The sequence below is a fragment of the Lutjanus erythropterus genome, chromosome 4 (assembly GCF_056507025.1).
Source record: "Lutjanus erythropterus isolate fLutEry1 chromosome 4, fLutEry1.hap2, whole genome shotgun sequence".
NCBI classification, from domain to species: domain Eukaryota; kingdom Metazoa; phylum Chordata; class Actinopteri; order Lutjaniformes; family Lutjanidae; genus Lutjanus; species Lutjanus erythropterus.
The window spans coordinates 41,363,170-41,387,569 of NC_139320.1; the positions used below are offsets into that span (position 1 = coordinate 41,363,170).

The 24,400-nt window shown below is 41.0% G+C and overlaps 1 protein-coding gene across 7 annotated transcripts in view; it reads right to left on the reverse strand.

The window, feature by feature from the left end:
* The window catches only part of robo2 (roundabout, axon guidance receptor, homolog 2 (Drosophila)), a 342,170-nt gene that overhangs the window by 15,825 nt on the left and 301,945 nt on the right, over positions 1–24,400 (reverse strand). For 4 of the 7 annotated variants that reach the window (XM_084718001.1, XM_084718005.1, XM_084718003.1 and 1 more), the window contains exons 16-23: positions 24,224–24,395; positions 22,252–22,440; positions 20,414–20,440; positions 16,138–16,180; positions 10,646–10,773; positions 8,885–9,157; positions 7,789–7,914; positions 1,471–1,630 (exon numbers count right to left, since the gene is read on the reverse strand). In XM_084718001.1, the coding sequence (XP_084574127.1) occupies positions 1,471–1,630; positions 7,789–7,914; positions 8,885–9,157; positions 10,646–10,773; positions 16,138–16,180; positions 20,414–20,440; positions 22,252–22,440; positions 24,224–24,395 (1,118 nt within the window). The remainder of the gene's footprint in view (positions 1–1,470; positions 1,631–7,788; positions 7,915–8,884; positions 9,158–10,645; positions 10,774–16,137; positions 16,181–20,413; positions 20,441–22,251; positions 22,441–24,223; positions 24,396–24,400) is intronic. The other 3 variants (XM_084718004.1, XM_084718002.1, XM_084718008.1) reach the window with 3 other exon arrangements.

Sequence of the window (24,400 nt, forward strand, 5' to 3'; positions counted from 1 at the left end):
GCAGCAGGAGACGACTCAAACACATTTTTTTCCCCCTTCATTTATTTTCAAGTCATGAAGTCATCCCATAGATTGAAGACGGGATCAGCAGATAGTTTGATCTGCAACCATCTGTATATGCGTCTCTGTGTGTGCGTATCTGGCTGTACACACATTGATCCTCCCTTTTTCTCCAGATGTACAGTAGTACAATAATTAGCAGCAGAGAAAACAGAGCTGAAGCCTGTTATTACACACAGAAATGTATGTTGTTGCTCACGCTGGCAAGCTCTGTCTTGTTCTTTCCAGCAAGCAAGACAGTAAATTCTCTGCTAATGAAACATATGATGATAATAATGAGCAGGCTCAAGCACATATAGAACAGAGATGGCAATTATATTATTATATCATACTGTTTATTTTTCTGTGCTCAATTATTTTCTACTGCCATTAGGGATGTTAATAATTAATCACTAATCACTTTTGTCAACAATTTAACTGATTAAAAATGTGTAAACTGACAATGCTGCTTTCGTGTTCCATTTCTCTCGAGCTTTCCTCACAGTTTGGTTTGGTCAGCCTTGTTAGTCTAGACATGGCGGTAATTGCGCCCCATGTGACACTGTTTTGTTTGTTGGCACCATTTGTTGAATAAAGACAGGCAGAATAGAACAGCCTTAATTTCTTACTGTACTGTTTACTTTAATTGTTTGTGCTCCACAAATTAATGTTTATATGAATAATGTGCCACTAGAATTGTCTACATAAAACTTGCAAAAGATGTGCATTTGTTAACATCTTAACATGTTGGTTAAGGAAAATGAACAAAATTTGCTTTAACTGTCCTTTCAAATATTTATCTACATGAATCAAGTAATTAATCGCAAATTGTATTTGAACCCATTTAAAATATACGTATATATGATATATATGAGTGAGGCTAAAATGAGGGTTAGGGCTGCTTCTGCTGTTGCCATGGTAACTGATGTCCAAATCAGTATTCAAATGAAGCCAGAACACGTTTTGTTGGCTGCACCAATAAAGAGGCAAAATACTAATAAAGAGTTAGAAATGGAGCTCCCCCGTGGCTGAAACAAACAAACAAAAAACAAACAAACAAATAAAAAATTCAAAGTCAACACTGACTTCTAGTCTCATGTAGGACTCGAACCCCTGTCTCCCAAGAGTCCTTTGTTTAACTCATTCATCCACCAGAACCTTTCAGGCTCTCTACAGAGACTTTGTTGCTTTTTAAAGGTAAACTAGGGGGCTGGGTGTAAATAGCTGAACAGCTGTTGTGTGACTATTCTCACCCTGGTGCAAACAGACATTCTGTAAGAATATGAACTTGTGCAACAGCCAAGTTTTATCCTGCACTGAACAAAACATTTAATATTACTGCAAAAATGTTACTCACATCTATTCAGAGCGCATTATCTAATCATATCAGAATAATGCATTAGTATTTGTGTAGATCTCTATTAGACATACCCTCCTCCATCATGATGCTCATTGGGATAATGGTCCATCTCAGTGCCAGGGAGAGGGTGTACAGGGGGAGGGGGCAGGGGAACATTGGCCCAGTTGGACCCATTGGCTTTAGTGGGTTTGGAGCCAGCCTTGGTCTTCTTCTTCTTTCCTCCCTTTCCACCTACAAAAGGAAGTGATATGTTTAAGAGACACAGTCATTGAAAATTAGATTGTGAAAGAAATCAATTAAAAACTAATATACATGTGGGATAGCATTGCAAATGACAGTAGCTGCTTTTACCATGTGACAAATGTGTATTCTGAAGAAACTCGATTTAATCCAAACATGCTACTTAGGTTACAGCTCCTTTTTTTCTGGACTGGAGTTTCAATATAGCTGTGGAAAATCATACACAGTTTCTAACACAACATTTCAATGGGCTCCCGCCTGTCAGCGCTCGAGTAGAAAAGCTCAAGGTTGCCTGATGAAAAGCGTGCTTCCATTGATTAATTGGCTGAAAAGACTCAAATCTCCATAGAAACAGGAGAGAACGGCAGTAAACGAGGCTGAGGCAGACCTTTGTGCTCCACCCATCCCTCAGTGTCCCCTTTAACACCAGGCTTTGGGTTCCACAATGAAATATCTCACTTCACGGCATCATCATAATGAATGGCTTGTGTAGTGTCAGTGTGTCCCTAATGGAATTCACTGAGAGTCTATTACTACTTTCATTTCTTTTATTACACCGGAGAGCCGCTAACCCCATCCATTTCCACTCATATCCCTCCAACACCAGATTCTCCTTCGTCCCATCCATCTTTATAAATCTGCCAGCCAGGTCAATACTGGCTTTTATACGATTTGGTCACTGTGAAAGAAACTCTTTTTTTCTCAAAAACACATTTGACCTAACGGCCAAATGTGTTTTTGAGTTCAGGTAGATACAGTATCCACATATTCCTGACAACTAAGACATGCTGATGGAAAACGTACTCTTATCAGGGTTAGATCATCACACAATTTAAAATGCAAGGCTATTTTGTTGTGAAAATCATAATGTTATATTAGCTTCAACTATATTTCAGAACTGATTTTTGATCTTATTTACTGGAAATTTATCACTTTAAAATTTACTAGCTCCTTTAGTAGTAGGTGTTTACCTACTGGTATATGTGGAAAAATACAGTAATATTACAACTTCCATAAATCTCCTCTTTTATAATTAACTTTACTGCACAATTCAGTCCCTCAATAGCTTTGTACTGGTGTCTCATGTATTTCAAGATAGAACATGCTAACCTCACATAATGTCTCTAATTAACAGCAAATGTTTAGACTATAAAATTTAAGCATTTAGTAAAAAAAAATACCTGTCACAATTTCTTAAAGCTCAAGGTGACATATTTTAAATGACAGAAGACAAAGTAGCAGAACTTAACAAATGAGAGGCTGGAATGCAAGACAAAAAAACGACTGAAGATTTTTGGACTATTTTTCTGCTGAGATTTATTATTATACAAATTAAAAGTACAGTGAGTGATTCTGGAGGGAGACAGAAAGTTGATTGTTTGACTCTAATTCCTGGGTGATCAAATTAGCAACACTTTGGATTGGTGGCTCGAAGATTATTAATTGATGAGTCATGGTCTCAGGGTTGTGAAATACTCACGTTTTGGGAATCAGACTCAATAATCAACTATCTTACTGACCTGTGATTGGCAAAAGTCTCCTGTCATGGACTAGACTCTCTAAAGCCTGAAGTCAGAGCCAAGCAGAGGAGCAGAAGTCTAGTTTTAGCCCACTGAATTAAAAAGTACAACTGTACATTATTTGCCTCAAAAATGTAGTGGAGTGGAAGTATAAAGTAGCAGGAAATGGTTATTTTAAATTTTGACATGAGTATCAGTTGTACTTGTATGTATGAAACATACACAATAATGATCTTAAAATGTTCCTTTAACATTACTGAAAATGGTGAGTGGATCCCTATATCATGCTAAAATGGAAATGTAATACATCCATTCAGTACAAAATCTAAATCTATCTTTGTCATGCTGGACATTCACAATATATATCAGGTTTATCATACACTGCATCTCCGTGTTGTGAAACCCTATCCTGTACCATCCTATGGAAGTTCATTAATTTATAATTTTTCTGTCATGCTTCTTAGAGTTGCACATGAGAGGGAAGTAGAGAGTCATACTGTACAGTATTTGCATAATATATAAATCCACTTGTGGCGGACTAAAGCGCCTCTATACCAGTAAACACCTTGAATCTCAGTCCAGGAAATACCTCAAACTGACGTCAGCAGCCACCACCAGACTAGTGAAAGCCATCTTTGGGAAACTCTGTTGAACACATTTGTATCTGTCATCTGTTGGTTAGCCTTCGCTGCCAAAGGCCTGTAATCACTTTTCCCAGTGCCACAAAAAAGCTGCCAATACTGCATCTTGTGCAATGTAACATCGTGCACTCTAATGTAATCTAATAAACTGCTTCGTCTCAGGCACAGTAAAAAGTAGATCACTGTCATCGAGAGAAACATACAGAAGCAATGAGGTACATTTCTATTGATTTTCATGGAAGGCAGATGGCAGGGAAATGAAAAGAAAAAAAAACTCTGTGCAGAATGTTTTAAGTCCAGAAAATTCTGATTATGTTGCTATTATGATGGGAAAATAAAAACACTTCAAAGATGAGCATGGTAAAAATGCCGGGGCAGGGGAGGAAATATCCGGCATGAGGAGATAGAAGAGTGTCAGAAAAAAAAGATTAATACAGAATGGAAGTAATAAAAGAAACAACTGTAAGCCCAAGGCAGGCGGCACCACAGTGTAAGTATAGTCTGAAAGTAATTGGGTTTCCTAATCGTACCTCTGGGCGACGCTTGACTTTTACCAATAAATGGTGAGCTGACGTGATTGTTCAATCATCCTTAGTCCCTCCACACAAGACCAGCCATCAATATTGTAAATGAGCCTCTTCTAGGGAAGGATGGTCTGGCACTGGAATTACAACAGCTCACCCCAAATATGAAAAATACAGAGAGAGGCTGTGGCTAGGAGCTACACAGGAATTACACAGCGAAGCCATCTCCTCTGACAAAACTGGGCCTCTCTTCAAAGGGGAACTCAGACTAAATATAGACTGAGCGTTGGGTATTTATACCCAAGGTTTGGGCGCTCCCAGCATATAACTGTAGGGCTGCATAGCCTTGAGCTTGCTTTGTTTTCATTGGGTGCGTCAGTGCTGAGGGGTAAAGCCACAGAGCAGAGACTCTAGGAGGACTACGCAGCCACATATAACTTCTGAATAGAAGAAGCACTTCAAAAAGGACATCGAAATAACTGAAAGTCATGTATCATCATTTTTTAGCTAAAAAAAAAAACATGTTACATAATGAGGTGAGTTGCAACATACAGAGAGTTCAGGAGCACAATAGGTCACACACAAGCATGGACTCCACCTAATCATGAAGGTTTCACAGAGTGTGAGGGATGTGCGGGAGTCTTCAGGGTCTCAAGCTGCTACAGGAAACACAGAAAACAGCAGCTACCTCTTCTCCCCTACACTAAGAAAGGTTTTAATGAGCAGCTTCATGTCCCCAGTGGAGATCCATGCTGCCATGAAAGCTGCTCTATTTCTGTTCCTTTTCATCCTGTTCTCCTCCTTCAGACCTGACATTCATTATTCCTTCCATCTCCTCAGAGGGAGAGCAAGATACTGTAACTTCAGCCCCCCCCCCCCCGTTCAAATGCTACTGAGTTTACTTTGGTTGAAGTCTGAATTAAATCTTAGCTCGCACAAATTCCCATCACTATTGTAAGACATACAGCATATAGGATATAGGAGATACATATGGCCAGCAACTTATGCTTATCTCCTGTTCAATATAGGGGCTAATGAATATCACATATTCTGTTAATTAATTCACTTTTATAGCATCATTAATACAGATACTCACTCATGATCTTTTTCAGACTTATTCATATATTTAATTTCTACTATGAAATGTTCAAGGCTTTCCAGAAACTCCCTGGAATAGGCACTTATCTACATTGGACAGTACATTACTTTAACGGCTGGTTCACACTACATGCTTGAGCAGTGCATGTGGCATCACCTGTTAAGTTTTCATTCCAACGCCCATATTAACAGGTTAGAGTGTCCACACATGTGCAACACTGTCTGTCTCCCTCACAATAGCCACATAACGTATACTCTATTCTTTCTTTTTACTTAAAGGACCAGTGGGTAGGACGTAGCGGCATCTAGTGGTGAGCTACAGGTACAAGCATGTCACTTCTACCTCTGTGTAACTCATGCTAAATGTGGAAAGCCCTGTGTAGAGCCAGTGGTACTGTGTTACACAGTGCTACTGTGGAAACATGGCGGTGCGACATGGAAGAGGACTTAAGCCCTCTGTAGATGCAAGTGGCTCATTCTAAACACAAAACACAACAATTCTTATTTTCAGGTGATTATACAATACATCCAATACGTCCCTTTAAATCTCATATGCTGGAACTTTAATTCCTAAAGAGCCTGATTAAAAAAATGGGGGTAATTAATAAATAATAAATTTGGGGTAAAAATGCTTATTCACTTTCTTGCCCAGACTTAGATAAGAAGATTAGTTAGCTTAGCTTAGCATAAAGACTTGAAGCAGGGGAAACAGCTAGCCTGGATCAGTCTAATAGTAACAAAGTCAACCTACCAGCACCTCTGAAGCTCTGTAATTCATATGCTACTAGTTTGCTTTAAGTTTTGGATAGACAGTTTATTTATGTCATAAAAAGTTGAAGTTGAATGGCAAACTTTAAACATAATTCAAGTGGTTTGAAAGAACACTAGACTTCTGCTCTTGGCTCTGTTTTCAGGCTTTAGAAAATACTGTATAGCCCCTGTTGGGAAACTTTGGCCAATCACAGGTTAGTAAGACAGCTAATTGTTGAGTCTTATTCCCAAAACATCAGTATTTGACCACCTGGGAATGAGACTTCACGATCAACCACCCTTGAGCCACCAATATAAATGGTCTGTAATTTGACAACTTGGGAATGAGGCTCAACAATTAATTAAATTAAATTAAATTAATTAATTAAGTATCTTTCTTCAGAATCGCTTACGTCACCTTTAATCCGTGTAAAAGTGACAAGTGAGGCTTTACAAGATTATGTTACTTTTGGACAGAGCTAGCTAGCAGTTTCCCCCTACTGCCAGCCTTTATGCTAAACTAAGCTAAGCTAACAGACTCCTGGCTGTAGCTTATTTAGTGTACAGTGGTGAGAGTGGAATTGATCTTTTCTAACCCTTGACAAAAAACAAATATGCGTATTTTCAAAATGTTGCATTCTTCTTTCAAAGCCTATTCGCTGACAATTTATGCTTTGCAGGAGTTAGGGTTAGGGTTACTCTAACCCTCTTTTTGTCTTAATGATGTTTTCTCTTCATCTCATGAAATTATAACAGCACGTGCCAAGCCCAGTCCGAGCCCTCAGTAACCTTCGTGTCTATGGGAAGAATCTGCCTGTAAGGCATGGCCACTTCACATCCTTCTCTCCAGCCCACTGTGTGCCAGAGCATTGAATTAGAGAGCAGTTAAGGCAGTGGCTTGTAACTAGATAAAAGAGGAGAGTGGAGGGGAGGCAGGCAGAGGACTGCCATGGTGTCCTATAAATGACATTGTAATTCTCTGAACATGGGTTTTAGTGTAGTCAGCCACCATTAGGAGAAGAGGGAAAAAGGGAGGTATTTTTTGCCACTTTACCCAGCCAAGCATCTCTAATGGTGCGTGTGTGTGTGTATATAGTCCACTCTGTCTGAAAGACTCCCTTTGCCCCTACTCCCGTCTGCTCACTCACACAGCGAGAGACAAAGCCTTTACAAGGAGCGGCAGTGATGGCAAATACCCAGCATTAGCACTTGCAGCCATATTCTGTCAAGAGATCATAGTATCATTCTTTCTCTCTGATTTAAATGTTCCTTTATGCTCCAATAAGCTGTCGATTCCTATTCACTATCACAACATGGCTACATAGTCTACAGTAGGAGCTTTTGTACTCCCTTTGAATCCCATACAGTATAACTAAAGACATTACTTTACAACTTTCACATGTAAAGGACAATAAGCAGTGGGAGCTGAGTGAGCAAAGCATCTCTGGTGAGGGAGAGGGACTGTGATCGGAAAAAATCTCTCAGATGTCAGGTTAGTACATGCAAATAACAGATCAATAAAGCAATTAAGACATCAGTCAATCATAAAGTCAAGCGGCAGAGCCCCTGAGACTGTCCCAGTTTGCTTTATAAGGTTTTCTGCTGCGTAAACCAACCTGAGAGACTGCCGCTTCGCTCTGAGCTGTTGTGAGAGCTGGTGGTGCTGAAATCTTGTGATTGGTTGTGTGGGATTCTATTAGACAATCCTTCGGCCAATCGGTAGTCAGGAATGAAAAGGAGGGCTACAGTGGGGGTTAAAGGGCAAAAATCACAGTGGCGTCAGGTGTTTGGCAGTTAGCACAAGCACATGCAAACATGCAGTTAGAGCCTTGAGCAAGCAGGACATATTCAGGAATCATACATTCAACAAGGACTTTCTGATTTGTATGCAACAGACAATACATTCGCTGGTAAAATTTGATTTGTTGTTGATTTGAAAAACAGCGCTAATCTGTCAAAGAACTCTATTCGATTCATGAAACAGGATAAATGAGTCAATAGTGGAGATTTTAATTCAATATTTGTTCCCTCTCAGAGATATAATCATACATAATCACATGTGATCATACTTCTTAAAATAATGCCAGAGAGAATTAGTAAAGTAGTTTTTAAAAGATTCATGGCATTAAAGGGACTATGTTAAAACTATAATTAATCTGTTTTAGACTGTTGGAAAATTAGATCATAAATATGTATAAGAATACAGCCGAGGAATACTCATTACACCTAAAGTATGAAACTCCACTTGGCTTTAAAAAATCCTGCATCAAATCCACTGTAATTAATTTGGATTATTTTCTTAAATATTAGTCAACCTAAAATGGATTGGCGATTACTCTGAAACTGAAGGAGGAGGAGTGGTACCATCATGAAAACCCAGCAAGTAAAGGGATGGATGACTTAACTCCACTGCTCCTTCATGAGATGTTTATTAAACCTTGGAGGGTAACCAAGATGATGTCTGCTGGGGGAAAAATGACTCCTCCCGACCACGGAAGGTTTGGACAGGCTTCAGATAACTTTGCTGGAAAAGTTTAAATTCTTGTTGCAACTGTAAATTTGTGGCTTGTGATCTGGGGTAATTCATTTCGTTTTTGATCTCACAGGATAAGAACAAACTCTCGGGGAAACTATCTTATATACACTCTAAAAACACTTATGAGGGCAACAACATCCCCACAAATCACCATGAGAGCACTCATTTTTTCTTACTGTTGTTACAGGAGTTCTTGTCGGGCAGGGAGTAGCCCAGGTTGGCCATCTCCTGCTTGGCCTGGAGGGAGGCCTTCCACTGGGCCTCAGGCAGGTCCACGGCTAGTTCGTGGATGCTGCTGGAGTGGAGGATCTGGGTGGTGGCATAGGGAGTGGCCTGAGATGTTTGACCGGGGCTGTTGTAGTTAGCTTTGGTGGTGAAGTCTATGCTGCTGTAGATGGCTCCATCAGAGAGCATGGTGCCAGTCTTATCGCCTTGCCCAGTGGGGAGATCTGGAAAAGAGGGAGGGACGGAGCTTACGGAACAGTTTAACCTTGGAGTATTTAAAGAAAAAAAAAATCTTGTTTTTATGGCAGAACTATCCCTGATTGACCTGAGTACTTATCTATAGCTAGTGTGTTAGCAGGATCAGATGACCAAAATGTGTTTTAGTCACCTAAAACAAAGTCCTTCTAAAAGAAATCAGTATCGATTTAAGTATTTAGAATATTTTCACTGCTTAACTTTGCCACCAGATGGCCTTTTTTTTAATGCAAAACTGTCGTTATATAAGCCAAATTGCACTTTCTGCTGCTCAGCCAGACTTCCAAAATTAGTAATTTTACCTCTAAGAACACAGGAGTTTCTGGTCCCCTGGTGCTTTGATCAGTTAGTTTATTTGTGTTATTGTGTGACTTTGGTGCTTTACAAGGTTAGCTAGAATTCACCAAAGTCATGCAACACAGACTGATTGAGACAGTGGTAGATCAGGAACTTCTGGTTCTGCTTTGTAAAACTGCTGATTTTGCCAACAGAGTCTGGTTGGTTTGGAAAGAGAAATATTTGGCTTATATGCTGCCAGTTTCCTATTGGAAAAGGCTATTTTCGGGGAAAGTAAAGCTGTGAAAATATTCTAAATATAGCGTAAACTTAACTTAACACTTAAATAATATAGATTTTTTTGATGGGCCTACTTCTAAGTGGATAAAACACATTTGCTGCTGACCCTGTACAAGATTCCTACTGCTTCTCCAAACCAAGGGCATGCTGACCACCATCTACTGTAGATAAGACACCAACTATGGATAACTACCTTTCACAATCCCATTTCCCTAACAGGTTCAACATTCAAAAATTTCATGCCAGTTATTCCTATATGCCAACCCTCAGCCTCCCAGTCGAGGTACCCTGTTTCCCCTCCACATGTATGGATATCTCCCTATCCTCCCTCCTCTGTTCATATACATGAGGGGTAACGCTGCTGCTCTGCATGTGTATGTGTGATGACAGAGGGAGGGAGGGAGAGAGAGGGAGGAAGCTGGGGAAAGAGCAAGCATACTCTCTCTGTAGTGCATGGTTTGCATGCCCAGTGAAGGGGAGATGATGTAGAGCCGTGGCGGAAGTGTCCGCATCTGCGCCAGTCAAGCTGCGCCTGTCCTTCACGACTGGCTGCTCAAGACCATCCTTTCAAACAGCCATCCACCCCCTGCTCCTCTGCCTGTCTCTCCCCTCACATTCTCTCGCTCTGAGGTATGGGCCATGACACCAGGCTGGACCATTTGCCATTACTCAGCCTGGTGACAGTGGAGGCCCTGCTGTTAATGCTTGAGGTGTCCTCTGATGTGATACGTAAATATACCACCCAAACACATGCGGAATATGCATATATGTACATCATCAACAACAGGAGCTCCGGTAGAACAGAAAGGAAGGCAGGCCATAATTTTTCATCTTTTACGGTCTCTTTCTCAAAGCACTGGGGATAGCACCAGGACACTCACCTCCTCGGCCAAAGTTACTCAGGTCATTGGGTCCCCCGGAGCTGCTGTTGACAGGCAGGCTGGTGGCTGGCCAAGAGTCCGCTAACCAGGGGTAACCTGGGTCACTGGCATTCAGCAGGCCTGGCCGGCTAGGCAGACACATAGGATGAGACACTAGATTAAGCATACGCTGTGAAATTATATTAAAACCAGGGGGAAAAAAAGACATTATTATGCATGGTTTAACTCTGCATTATGCTACTGTATTAAGAAATAATGAATAGAAAAACATGACAGCAATAAGCAATGAGACAATGCAAAGACAAAAAAAATCAAACATATGTTTAAATGTTAGTTTGTACAGAAGAATGTGTGTTTGTGTGAGATAAGCTTGCCATAAGCCAGTGGAGCTAATGAAACACTTCTGAGATAGTGGGAAATACTGTACGGATACATTTCTGCTCCCACAAAGTTGGAATTCCTTCAGGCAAACACAGCCCTTTATCTCTCTGTTTCTCCTGCTGTGTCTTTGTCACAATCCCTGAGTTATTAATGCAAAAGCACACTGTGGAGACACTAATGCATGCATTTGCTCCCTGCACACATGTGCAGCCGTGCACGCAGACACCCACATGTAAACTGTTTCCTTATTCATTAATATCTTGTTCATTCTGCTGTGTTTTCCCATCAACCCCTTGTGGTGATGTCCAGACAGTCTAAATCTTACTAGATGAGACGTCAAACCTCGGCTCTAGCCCCACCATGATGCCCCCCTTGCCCACTTGTGGGATGCCTGCATATGGGAGAGGGCAGCTCCATTTAACAGGTGTTGCGTCCCTCCTGAGGGGGCAAGGACCATAAAAAGCTGCCATTAAGACTTTAACCTGTCATGGGTGACTGCTGGGAGGCCATTAGGGCCACTTTACTGTACAATCACGTCTGACGCTCGTTACCATGGGTTACACAGATGGAGTTAAATGAGAATGAGAGATGGAGTTTAATGCCTTTGTTTATGTGTCACTTCATTGATACGTCACACCCCACTGTGCACTGAAATGGATTAAAATGCTTTTGCTTTTCTTTTTTTAAAAATTTTGTTCTGCTTGTATTTTTTTTGTTGTTTTTGTTAGAATATAATACAGGTGGGCACCAACGTTACCTAGGACATAACTAGTGAGTGGACATAATCTAGAATATTGTTTCGTTGTTAAAGGGTTCAGTCAATGAAGGATAAAAGATGGTCATACTGTGTATTTATATTCAACAAATTTTATTTGTTGTTTGTGTTTTGTTTTGTCTTCTGTCACATTTTATTGTATCGTTACAATTGTGGGTCAATGTGTCAATGTGGACAGTGTATATTGTTTAAACTGAGACATCTGTGAGATGATTGACTATTTCTGTAAAGTTTTTCTTAATGCCTGCCACCAGGTTGTATTGTCCATCAAATCAGATGAAACAAGCCTATGTTGATGTTGTCTGTGTTAAAGTCACAGTGAGCAGTACATTTGCCAGTTGAAATGAAGAAGAGAGAGATTTTTATTTCCATAATTTTATCTTTTATGTTATATTTTGTAGTTATTATGCCGGAGACACTACCACTTTTGTCTACAGGTGGCTCCAAATCCAACAAAATATGAAATATCATTATAGTAGCTTTATATAAAATCTCATAAAAATTTTTTTTTTGAAGAATTATGTTTCTTTTTCATCTTTCCCTGAGAATCACACACTGCAATGGTCAGACAGGCACCACATGTGATGAAGAGGATGGCATTGTCGTCTCAGAAACACAGCACTTCCTGCTGTCAGTGCCCAGCAGTGCTGTACGTAGCAGACTACAGATACATATGAGTGCTCTGAGAAGCTGGGGAGCACGGTAGTTAGCAGCCAGGCTGCCTGATGGGCTTTTTTTTTGTGTCTTAGCTCCAGTGTGGTGACGTGTTAGCTCTGAGGGACTGGGGGAGAGTCAAGCCCCGAGGACAAGGGCAGGTAATGGGCGTGCTGCAGTCAGTGTCTCCCTCCGCCACAGGTTCTAATGAGAAGAGCTGCTCCACAGACAGGAGGGAGTCCAAATGAACTGCAGCTCTGGCAAGCTAAGAGCCCTCACTGTGGTTTCTGAATGCCAAAACAGACCCTCGGGGGAGACAAGTCATTCAAATTGATGGCTGTGCATCAGACAGATGCACTTTTATAGGGTAATACATCTCTCCCTGTCCTTCCTACCTCTGTTTCTAGCTGCCATGTTCCCCCACCACCATCATTCTCTCTCGCCATACCATCTTTCCCTAACCCTATTTCCCTTTATTTTCCCCTCATACACCTTCACCTCCTCTTTCTGCCCCTTCCTCCTGCCTCTTGTGTGCTTAACATCTGCCAGACAAACTCCGAACAGGTGAAAAAGAGGCAGAGGTTGTTGTGTTCTGTTGACTCGAGCAAGACAAGAGATGAACCGATCCACTTATACAACTGTTACTATTTGAAATGTATTGGTCATGTGTTTGTAATGTGTTGTTAAGAACATGGTAAATGTTGGCTTATGCTGGTAATTGTCATTTTTGTTGTGGTTCTGTTGTACCATGAGTGAGGTGATTAGCATACCACGATAATTTAGAAGACTTACTCCCTTCTAGTACGTACACATGCATCGTAAATGTGTAATGCATTACTCAGCTCTAAATTCTGCACTAAAACTTACAAATAGAAAACACATAGCAAACACATGGAAAACACATCCACATTGTGGAATTAAATCGGGCCATGATACCAATATTAGATTGGCTCTAAGCTAGACTGCTCCACAAATATACACTGTCTGAAGTAAATGACCATGCCTTTGTTTCATTACTTGTCTCACTTGTCCTGTGTGCTCCAGCGAGTCCTCCCCCCCAGCCCACTAGAGAAAGACCATTTGAAAGACAAGGAGCTGACAGTGGAAATGGCTGCATTGTCCTTGTATTTATCACACAGCAGAATTCCTGCTAAGGATAATTAGAATAAGAATGATTTCTACTGGGGATATTTCTTATGTAGTTTTTATATATATGTGTGTGTGTGTGTGACTGTGTGTGTGTGTGTGTGTGTGTGTGTGTATGTGAGAGAGAGAGTGCATGGGAGCTGGACACCAGGTCATATGTCTAATAAAAAGTCAGCGCCTAACTTTTAATCCCTGCTCAGCCCAGGATGGATGGCAACCTTGGCAGATAAAATTTGATTTGGAGCGTTTCGTCTTCCTGCTGGACATTTCAGTTACTTGTGATGGGTTGGGAACCATAAATACTGCCTAAGATGCCTGACGCTGAGCTCCCCATAAATAAGCCAAGTGAGAGATATTAATTCCAGAGCAACTTCATAAATCAGGTGTTTATGGTCCTGCAGACGAGTGAATGGAACTTGGATTAAAAGTCTAGACATTAGCTAACACTTAGAGCAATGGGAAACACAGATTACTTTGTAGATTAAGTCTCAGGGAACATGCTGTCATTTAGCATTCAGATCCTGGTATGTAAAGGAATCAAGGAATCTCCATAGCAACAGTGTCAGTGAAACCTGTTCGCTGCAATGCTGCCTGCCTATAGGAGTGAATCTGCTTTGCTAAAATATTGATCAGTGCCAAGATAGGAAGTTATTACTACCTCCTAATTACCATCTCCCTATTGGCAGGGGGATAAGGAATGAGCCCTTATCGGCTTTTATCAATTTCAATTGAGCAGCCAGTGTCAAATCGTCCAGGTCTACCAATCTGCAGCCTATTCATCTTCCATGAATCATTTATTTTGTGATCGATTAAGTGTAATTGTTCAGTCAGGGCAATTTGGCAGGAACCAATGAGAAGCTGGAAACAGACGCGGCTTCATTTGCTATTGTCTAATTAATGCAATAAACATTTCATGTAACAAATGAACACATTTTCCTCTGATACCCGGCTACACATTTTCACTCTCAGGGCAGATGGGCAAGTTGCAACATCTGGGATTTGATAGCACTGATGTGACTAACGGATCAGAGGCTTGTGTTAGAAGAAGAGTTCCAGGCTGAGTCCTATTCCGCTGTTGTGAAAATTGTGCTGCTACTGACTAAAGATATGACAAATATAGAGCACTGCAAATACAGACATTTCAAATCCCATTCGCTGGAGTGAGAATCAGAACCACTTATGTGGAAAATTGAAGGAAAAACACTACAGCAGAAAGTAGATGGGAAAAGGCATGGCAAGTAGCGTAGCTAATTCATTGAGAGCATGCTGGCAGCTCACAGAACAATATAGGCAAAATTGTCCATTGTGGCATCCAGTCATACAGTACAAAGGGGTGAAAGCATAAACATAAAAATGCTGCAGAACAGACACGTTCCCAAAAGCCCCGAGACACACAGGGTCAGATTTAGTTGGCAATCTCTCACTGAGTGTTTGAGATCTGGAGGCTTTACCTAGTCAGGTGTGATAAGCAGTAGATAGACAGAAGCCCAGGATTCTCAGGGGAGTCTCTTGAATACCCACAAAGGCTCAGTAACTGGTGTCATTGAGATGTGCCCTAGTCTCTGTAGCCCCTCTCCCTTCCACTGACACACGCTGAAACGGAGCAGGCTATATGGGGGTGCAAGCGGGGTACCTCCACACATCTCTCCCCTGGGTAATTATTTTTACATTATTACATGTGCTCAGATCCCAGCCGCCCACGCAAGGTGACAGGCAAATTTATCACTCCAGAGGGCTTCTGGGTTGCCTGTAGCCGGCAGCGGAAGATAAATGACAAAATAAAAGCACTCTCTGCTTAAATTGTTTCTGTTAATTCTGTTGAGGAGATTTATGAGTTCATCTATCGATGCATGAACGGAGATGTGGTAGAAATGTATATTTGCATGGCGGTTTGCATGGCAGGCACACAAACAGGTATTGGTTATCTATCACTCTATCAGTCATTTATCAGCATTAGAATCAAAAGCAGCTCGCTGCAGACTTGATGCACGACTGTGGAGGAAAAGGTTGTGTTAAGACATGTAAAGCTTAGGACAGAGAGGCTGGAATAATAGTGACAGGAAGCTTTTAGGTAACACTTTAGAACCAACATCATTAATAAATGGTAAATTAATAGTTAATTAAGCATTGGGTAATAGCTGTTTTATTGTCAACAAATATATAAATATATATATCTATGTGTTGTAAAGAATTTATTAGCATTTGCAAAGTTTTATAAACATCGGTTGCATTAAACATTTACAAATTTTTGTTAGCATCAGTTGCAACTTTATTACGGCCAGCAACAGCAAGCAGGAAACACACAGTTACCTTGAATAAATTATGGATCTCTCTGAATTTGAACATTGTGGGAAACATTTAGGATAATGTAAGTACATAACAAAATGTCTTGCAGTTTTAGACATTTGAGTGCACAAAATTGACATGTTATAGCTTTAACTGTCAAGTTACCATTTATTAATGATGGTTATTATAAAGCGTTACCAGATATCTTTTATTTTCTTGTGATATTGCACTCAAAATTGACCACACTCACCTTCCATTGCTCATCAGACCGCCATCAACTCTCTGGAATGTCACTACAGTCAGAGAGGAAAGAAAGAGGAAAAAGATAGAAGAAAAAAGGACAAAGGCAGATATTAAGTTTTTCAAGTACAATACAGAAACAGCCAGGATTTATTTCCATATTAAAGATAAGTTACAATGTCTTTATAGTATTGCCCAGTTTGCCCTTCAACAGTTGTATGTATTCATCACTAAGAACTGCAGATGTCCCTCCGCATCCAATGCCTTTCATGAAAATTAAAAAAAAGAAGAGCGCAATGATGAGGATTGCATATTGCTTTGCTTTGCATAAGTGGAGACGTCATGTGTTCCTCAAGGACAAGATGCCTGATGAGAGGCAAAACTCATTTCATCTTTCTTATTTTGCTGCTGAGTTATTATCAGATTTGTGATTAAATCTCAGCCAAAAAATGATTAGAAAAGGCAGAGGGCTCATTAATCACGTTGAGTTTTCTATCTGCGAGCGTGGAGGCTGAGTTACTGATCCTTCAGCGAGCAGGGCTCCCCCAGAAGCCATACATGTGGCCTGTTCCATTACAGTGATGTATAGATAACAAGGACCGCGCTCTTTGTCAGCGGCTAGTAAAACTCCATGGCTCAAAGTGAGAGACGGCTGTGAAGGATCCATTTCATCTCTGTTCAACGACCATGATGACAAAGCAGCGGCATCAAGACTTCTAAGCATGTAAGAACTTCAAATGGATCACAGGAAACACAGAAAAGCAGCAAGAGTTTTTGGAAATCACCGCATACCGATGAGGGAAGGAGAGAAGAAAAAAAAAAAGAGAAGGAAAAAGAGTGCTGGTTTACTCAAGAGAGAGAAGGAGAGCTGTTAGTAATTTGGCTCATTTGTTCCACAGATGGAGATTAAAGAGAGAAAGAGGCTGAACATTCCTCCTCTCTTTTCTGTTTCATTCAGGTTGATTCCACAACAAGCCCGGGCATGGGCGAAGAGAAGGGGGCTTTTCTGTGGGTGACGTAGCAACACAGACGACAGGGAGAGGAAACTCCCACAACAGAGTACAAAGGCTGTGAACAGGACGTTTTAATGCATCACCGACATTACCTAAGCTCACAAAATCCAATTTTCTCTCTTGTGAACAGACTTGTAGGATTTTAAACAAGAGAAACACAAATTTAAATGGGTCTAGTATACACACTGGAACAGCTGACAGTTTATTTACTACATCAAAGAGGCAATATGTAAAATTGCTCATACAAAAATGAGTGCTGCAGTCCAAATCAGTCATGCAGTCGGAGCCACAGACTGTATAGTAAAAAGGTTGAAATCCTATTTGAAGAATAATTGTCTGTCAATGTAAAGCTAAGCCTCTCATCCTGAAAACAAAAGCCCACTGCTCTTGGAGATCAGTGACTTCTGCCTGCCAGACCCAATTAACATATTGCTCAATTTAACCGATATAAATATCTACTTCTTCTAAGAGATTATTTCTTGTGACTCATATAGACACTTACTCATTTGGCAAACCTTTGGCATTAATTTGAACAATAATTAATGTGAAACAGGCAAACGAAAACAGTTATTCGGGTCTGGAATGTGGCTTTAGCACTCTTGTCACAAGAATATCAAAGTATTTCAGTTTAGCATGTGTGCTTTATGATTTATTACAGTAAATATATTATAGATTTCTCCTTCAAATTAATAGCAGCAAGTGGAATTAAAATACTGCTAACAAAAGTCTCACACCGATAAAACCAACATTGCAGGTCTGCCTGAATAAAACATAGCTCTGACAGCTTGAGACAGAGTTGGCATTCCTTATTCAGTCATAGCTAAAGCCATTCTTCTTTGTTCCACCACCAACAAACTTGCATTAGAGAATTCTCTGGCGTTTGAGAGAGGAGTGACAGGAGAGGGAGGCGGCGGCGAGGGGAGGCTGTGCAGCGGGAAAAGGCCTCTGAAGTCCCTATCTGTGCTCAGGCACATTTCTGGGCTGCTGTGGAATACTTTTATGTTAGCCAGAGTGACACGGCGGCATAGCTGTGCTTCTCGCCTCCGTCTTCTAGATAAGCACTTTCTCCAATATGAATACAGATTAATCCCCTTTAATAAGCATTAAGGGGGGGTGGACATAATCAGCGTATAAAAATTCCATCAAATCTCCTTCCTGCTGGCCGCGTGCCTCAACAGTGTAGTGATTTACCTCTCATGTACTGACAGCTTTAGGAGGCTGAGACAGGACACTCTCGATACATCAACTAATTGTCAATACAGAGAAGAGCGGCGCTGTAGGACTCTCCAGCCACTCTCTGGCTCGTGTTCGAAATATCACCTCACTCTAACTCTATAATCTCAGCTGTATTTGACCTTGTTTTGTGCTTGCCAGTCAAAACTCTTTTAGTTAGATAACCCACTCTTCTCTCAGAGGTGTGCTTCTAATTTAAAGCAAGTTTCACTAACATATTAGTGTGTTCCATAATCTGTTGTTACAGCTGCTGTGGAAAGCCCAGAGTTAATTCGATTTTTGGCTGTAGGCTCCGCAGGGATCCACGTAGCTACATGTATACTTTTCCAAAGAATTGTATTAGTTAAGGTTGTCAGTAAATCCAGGAAACAGGAGGAAGGGCACTGTGCTGACTCATTGTACTACAGCTATCAGACACACTGATACTGTACAGTACAGTTGCCTCAAGGCATAATTTACATAATCATCAGTTATGGCTTTTTTTTGAAGGGAAAATTCACCACTTTTTTGTGGATGTCCAGTCAGTGTTGATGGTAAATGTCAATTAAAACAACAAATTCCTCAGTGCTATACTGACCAAGAAAACTGAATTCTCCTGGTGCAAAGTCTGTTCTTCCTGCACCAGTGATGTCACAATGATGCAGCTGGGGTTGAAGGGATTGTTTGGATTATTTGAAGTGGGGCTGTATGAGGTCTTTATCAACTGTCAGTGTATTGTAGATGGCGGTCGAGACACCCCCAGTTTGGAGAAGCAGAAAGGAGTACAGGAAGCTAAGCAATGCACTGCTGTGGACGGGGTTAGCAAAAATAAGACCCCCCCCCCCACGCAAAAAAGTCAGCCTTTTTTCGCAGGGAAACTGCTGTTATATAAGCCAAATATTGCTCTCTCCTGCTCAATCATACTCCATTGGCAAAATCAGTAATTTTACCTTGCAGAACACAGGAGTTGCTGGTCTATCACTGCCTCCATCAGTTAGTTTGTTTGTATATTGTGTGACTTCTGTGTTCTTTAAAAGGTTAGTTTGGATTTACCGAAGTCATGCAGTAACACAAACTAACTAACTGATTGAGACAGTAGTAGATCAGCAGCTTCTGGTTCTGCAAGGTAAAACCGCTCATTTCACCAACAGTGTGTGGTTGGTTTGGAGAGAGCAGTGTTTGGCATATATACTGGCAGTTACCCATTGGAAAAGGCTATTTTAGGGCAAAGTAAAACAGTGAAAATATTCTAAATATTGTGTATTTGACCATCAAAAGGCTGTCTTTTAAATGGGCCTATTCCAAATTAGAGGTGTCTTGACCGCCCTCCACTATAGGCCACACACTGACTATTGATAAGTGCCTCATACAACCCCACTTGAAATTTTCCAAACTATTGTTTTAAAGTGGAAAAGACAGTTGGATGAACAATTTGTACAGCACTGGTGCCACAATAGACTCCACAGCAGGGGACATACTGTGACAAACATAGTAAAGATAGCCGATATGTATTGTCAAAGCAGTGGGAGAAATCTTCACAAGTAAAGAACACAAGAAGTAAATGGAAGGAAAAGGGGAAAAAATCAAATACACCAGCCAGCTGCCTAACTGACACCTATGGAAAACAGATATGTAAATTACAACACGATCCAAGTCTTAAAAAGAAAACAAAGATGAATAAGATTATTGGTGGAGGAAGGAAATGGACAGTCTTACCCTGCACCACAGAAAAGATACACAAGACAGGATGAAACTTCAATCAAAAACAGGGAGCCAGAGCAGACATATACACATATACAACACAATATGTAAATAAGGCTGTAGGTTTGGCAGGAATAAGGGCTTAAGGTTGCAGGGCTTGGGTCATGGCCAATAGCAAATCCATATCTTTGACTGGTAAATTTGCTTTTGTGGTTGATTTAACCGCTGTCACGGTTCTGAAGTTTGGATTTGCATTAGCCATGACCATCAGTCTGACAATCCAAGCATGTATACTATTAAGCGGGCAGGAGATGAATCTGCGTTGAGGTGGGGTGAGGAGACGGGACAAATGAACAGTACCTGCAGGGGTGAAGGTGAAGGACTGAACTGCAAAACAAGAAGACAGAGAAGTTGTGTGTTAAAAGCCTGCAGAGATAAGCGGTGCTTTGGGGGGGTATCTGCACGCCGGGGACGGGGGTCAAGCCAGAGCCAAGAGGGGTGCTGAGGGTCAGTGAATGTAATACCACATCGTCACCCAGCGTGCAGAGCGACAGCCAGGAAAGCAGCCGGCTCAGAGGCCACAGAGGTGTAGAGACGGTGGCACAAACCAAAGAAAACACACAAACACAAAAATGCAACGAACAGAAATGAAGAGCAAATTAAACAAGCCAGATTAAAGTAGCTGCCACTGTACATGCTCTTTTTGATTAACTAAAAATAACAAGAAAAAACAGCTACATAAACAAGGGTTTCTCTTGAATTTCTGCATGTTAATAAGGCAAGAACTAATGTTGGAATATTGTGCAGCACTGACTGCAGCGCTAATGTGTCAGTTCATTACCATTTTCTGCTCTCTAATTAAATTCTGTAGCCTTGGCAGTGTATGTGGACTTGGTGGTTGCTCGTATTGACTGGGGGTCACTCAGTAAGATGCCAGGGTCAGCGCGTGGGAGGGGAGCTGGACGGACTCCAGCGTCATTGACCAGTAGAGAGTCCAGTCTACCCACTCAGCTCGACCACCCTGGGCTATTAACCAACTCTGTGGGTGGATTTGTCAAAAACTGCGGCCCTCTGGAAATGATTCACACTGACATCTGTCTCCCTGTTGAGCTTTAACACCGTAGCCATCTCAGCCTCACTGCAAGCAACTTCTACAGTGTTTCATCAAATATGTACTGATTAAAGGGAGAGTTTGGATTATTTGATGCAGGGTTGTGGTACTTAAACAGTCAGTACATAAAATGCAATAGATGCTGGCTGGCACATTCTCAGTTTAGGAAAGCAGACAAGAGTACCAGCACAGAAACTAAGCAGTGTTTTACTGAAGACAAGATCAGTTGTAAAACATCTCAGCCACTTAAAAAGGTCCATAAAAAATATAAATCAATTTAATTGTGCATTATATTTAGAATATTTTCAATACTTTACTTTGCCCTCAGGTAGCCTTTTCCAATGGGAAATGGCTGTTATATGAGACAAATCTCTGTCTCCTCCATGGGCAAAATCAATAATTTTACCTTGCAGTACACGGAACTTGCTGGTCCACCGCTATTGATCTATTAGTTTGTTTGTGCTGCTGTGTGACTTTGGTGTTTTAAAACGGTAGCTCAGACATACCAAAGGCACATGATAACACAAACTAACTAGAGATGGAGGCAGCAGTAGACCAGCAGCTCCCATGTTCTGCGAGGTAAAATGACCATTTTTCCTTAAGGAGTCATGTTGTTTTGGATAGAGTGATATTAGTTACCCATCAGAAAAGACATCTGACAGCAAGGTAAAGCTGTGAATATATTCTAGATGTAGCAGACCCTTAAACCGCATTGATTTTTCTTTTGAAGGGAGCTTTTTTCAAGTAGCTAAAATATGTTTTGCTGCTAATTCCATCTACAGCAGTATACTGCTTAGCTTCCTTGCTGGTACTCATCATGGCTTCTCCAAACTGGGGGCATGCCCTCCATCTTCTGTGGGTAAGAGAGTGACTATCGATACCTCATAAAACCACAATTCAAATAGTCAGAACTATCCTTTTGAGACTTAAAAATGATATTGTAGTTGTAAAATACTCTGACTTTGACTGAGAAAAAAATAATCATTTGTTGGAATGATGGAGGATCTTACCATTGTTTGCTAAGACACAAGAGCAGAATGTCAGAGTAAATTTGCATAGATCACTATCAGACTATGATCAGTCTAACCTGCGTAGTTGCTCAGGCCCTTTCTCTTCTTTCTCCTCCAGTAGAGCCAAATGCTGAAGCCCATGAGGATGACCCAGCAGGCCCCTCCAATACCGGCGATAAAAGCAGGCTGTTTCACCACATCAGTGATCTGCTCCGTGATGCTGTTGTTCCGGTTTCCATGTATAATCACGTCCCGAAACTCCTTACCTGAGGGCATGGGAATAAACAGGCAACATTAATGTGATGCTGGGTGGACGGTTACTGGAGAGAAACAGGAAATAACAATACCGTTGTGCATGATCTGCTGCTTCAAGGTGAAAGTAGAAACAACATGATACTTAAGGGCTTGGGACTGTTCCACTTTTTCACTGTGCAGAAAAAACACCCACAGCTACATCAAGACAGAGTTAGGGCTAGATTAAGCTCAAAGAAAGTAGGTCTGATGAATTATAGCTGAGATATTGACCAAGGGAGCAGGGCACAGATCTAAAGGATGTGCAGTGAAACATAATGTACAGACTGAGAAAGACAAAGCCTAAAAGCTTATAACAAACCCCCAGGTGAGCAGGTTGTTTGCTTAGCTCAGCCCCTAATTCACTCCGTTGCTGGTAAAACACACTATGTGAAATGAGAGGATCCTGTATTGATCTCCAATCGCAGCTCACCCTGACTAGCCCGCTTGACACTATCTGGAAACGTGATAAGAGCACAAACGGACGTTTTCACATGTTGACCGAACAAAAACACACTCATAAAGACAAACACACGCATATTATATGTGCATGCATGCAAATTTTCACAAATGCTGTTCATCTTTATATTACAGTGCAACCACATGAACACACACTCATCCCCACATCCACAAACACACAATATATTATATCTGCGAGCTTGGGGCTCTGCTCCCGGAGATGGATTATGTGAGTGACACTGGGGAAATAAGAACATGCTTCAGGCCAAGCCATCAGTTATGGGTCAAATCAGGCACAATCTGCCCCAGCTCCACATAAATCATATGTGGTCAGGCCACATATAAAAATAGTGCTATTTTAACATTATCATGTATTTGACAATTCCAAGTATTTAACAAAAACATTCTCACTATTGGTTGTTTTGCTGAAATCATCCACTAACACTCAAATACAATGTTATTCTTTGTGAAGACTGATATTAGCAAAGGGAAAAAAAATAAACAGAGTTTGCATTATTTGATGTGGGATTCTATGAGGTAGTTCACCATAGTCAGTATATTAGCTACAGTAGATGGCAGAAACAGAGAGCAAGTACCAGCATGGAAGTTAAGCAATGCACTGCTGTGGACAGGATCAGCAGCAAAACATATTTTAGCCACTTCAAAAAGGGTCAGCCTAAAAAAATGAATATCAGTAGTAACAGTAGAATATCAAAAGTGTATACTTTATTTAGAATATTTTCCCAGCTTTACTTTGCTGTCAGAAAGCCTTTTCCAACAGAAAAATGTCTCTCTGAACCAATCAAAATTCATGGACAAAAGCAGCAATTTCTCTTCACAGAACAAGGAAGTTGCTTGTCTACTGGTGCCTTGATCTGTTAGTTTGTTTGTGCTATTGTATGACTTTGTTGAATTGATCTATCTTTTTAAAACAGCAAAGACTTTGGTTTAGAGAGAGTGATATTTGTCATAACGCTGGTTTCCCATCAGAGAAGGCTGTCTGATGACAAGGTTAAGTGATGAAAATATTTTAAAAAATAGCATACACATAAACTGATACTGATTTTCTTGGTGGACCTTTTTTTAAGCGGCAAAAATACCTTTGTTGCTGACCCTTACCACAGCAGTACAATGCTTAGCTTCCATGCTGGTGCCCCTCCCTGCTTCTCCAAACTGGATGCGTGCCAACCGGCATCTACTGTAGGCAATCAAAGGTCATACAATGCCCCAAACAATCCGAACTATCCCTTTAAACTGGCTGTTGAAAAGTTGAAAATGCTCTTCATTAATCTGTCTTACCAATGATAATAGACTGAGGTTCACTCTTGACTCCAACTCCAGCACTTGTGCTGGCAGCCACTTCCACCCGGTACACCACTCCCACCTGCAGCCCGCCCACCACCACGGAGCGTATGGCCGCATCCACCGTCTTATTTACATGGAAACGTGTTTCATTCCCCAGACACCAGATCTAAA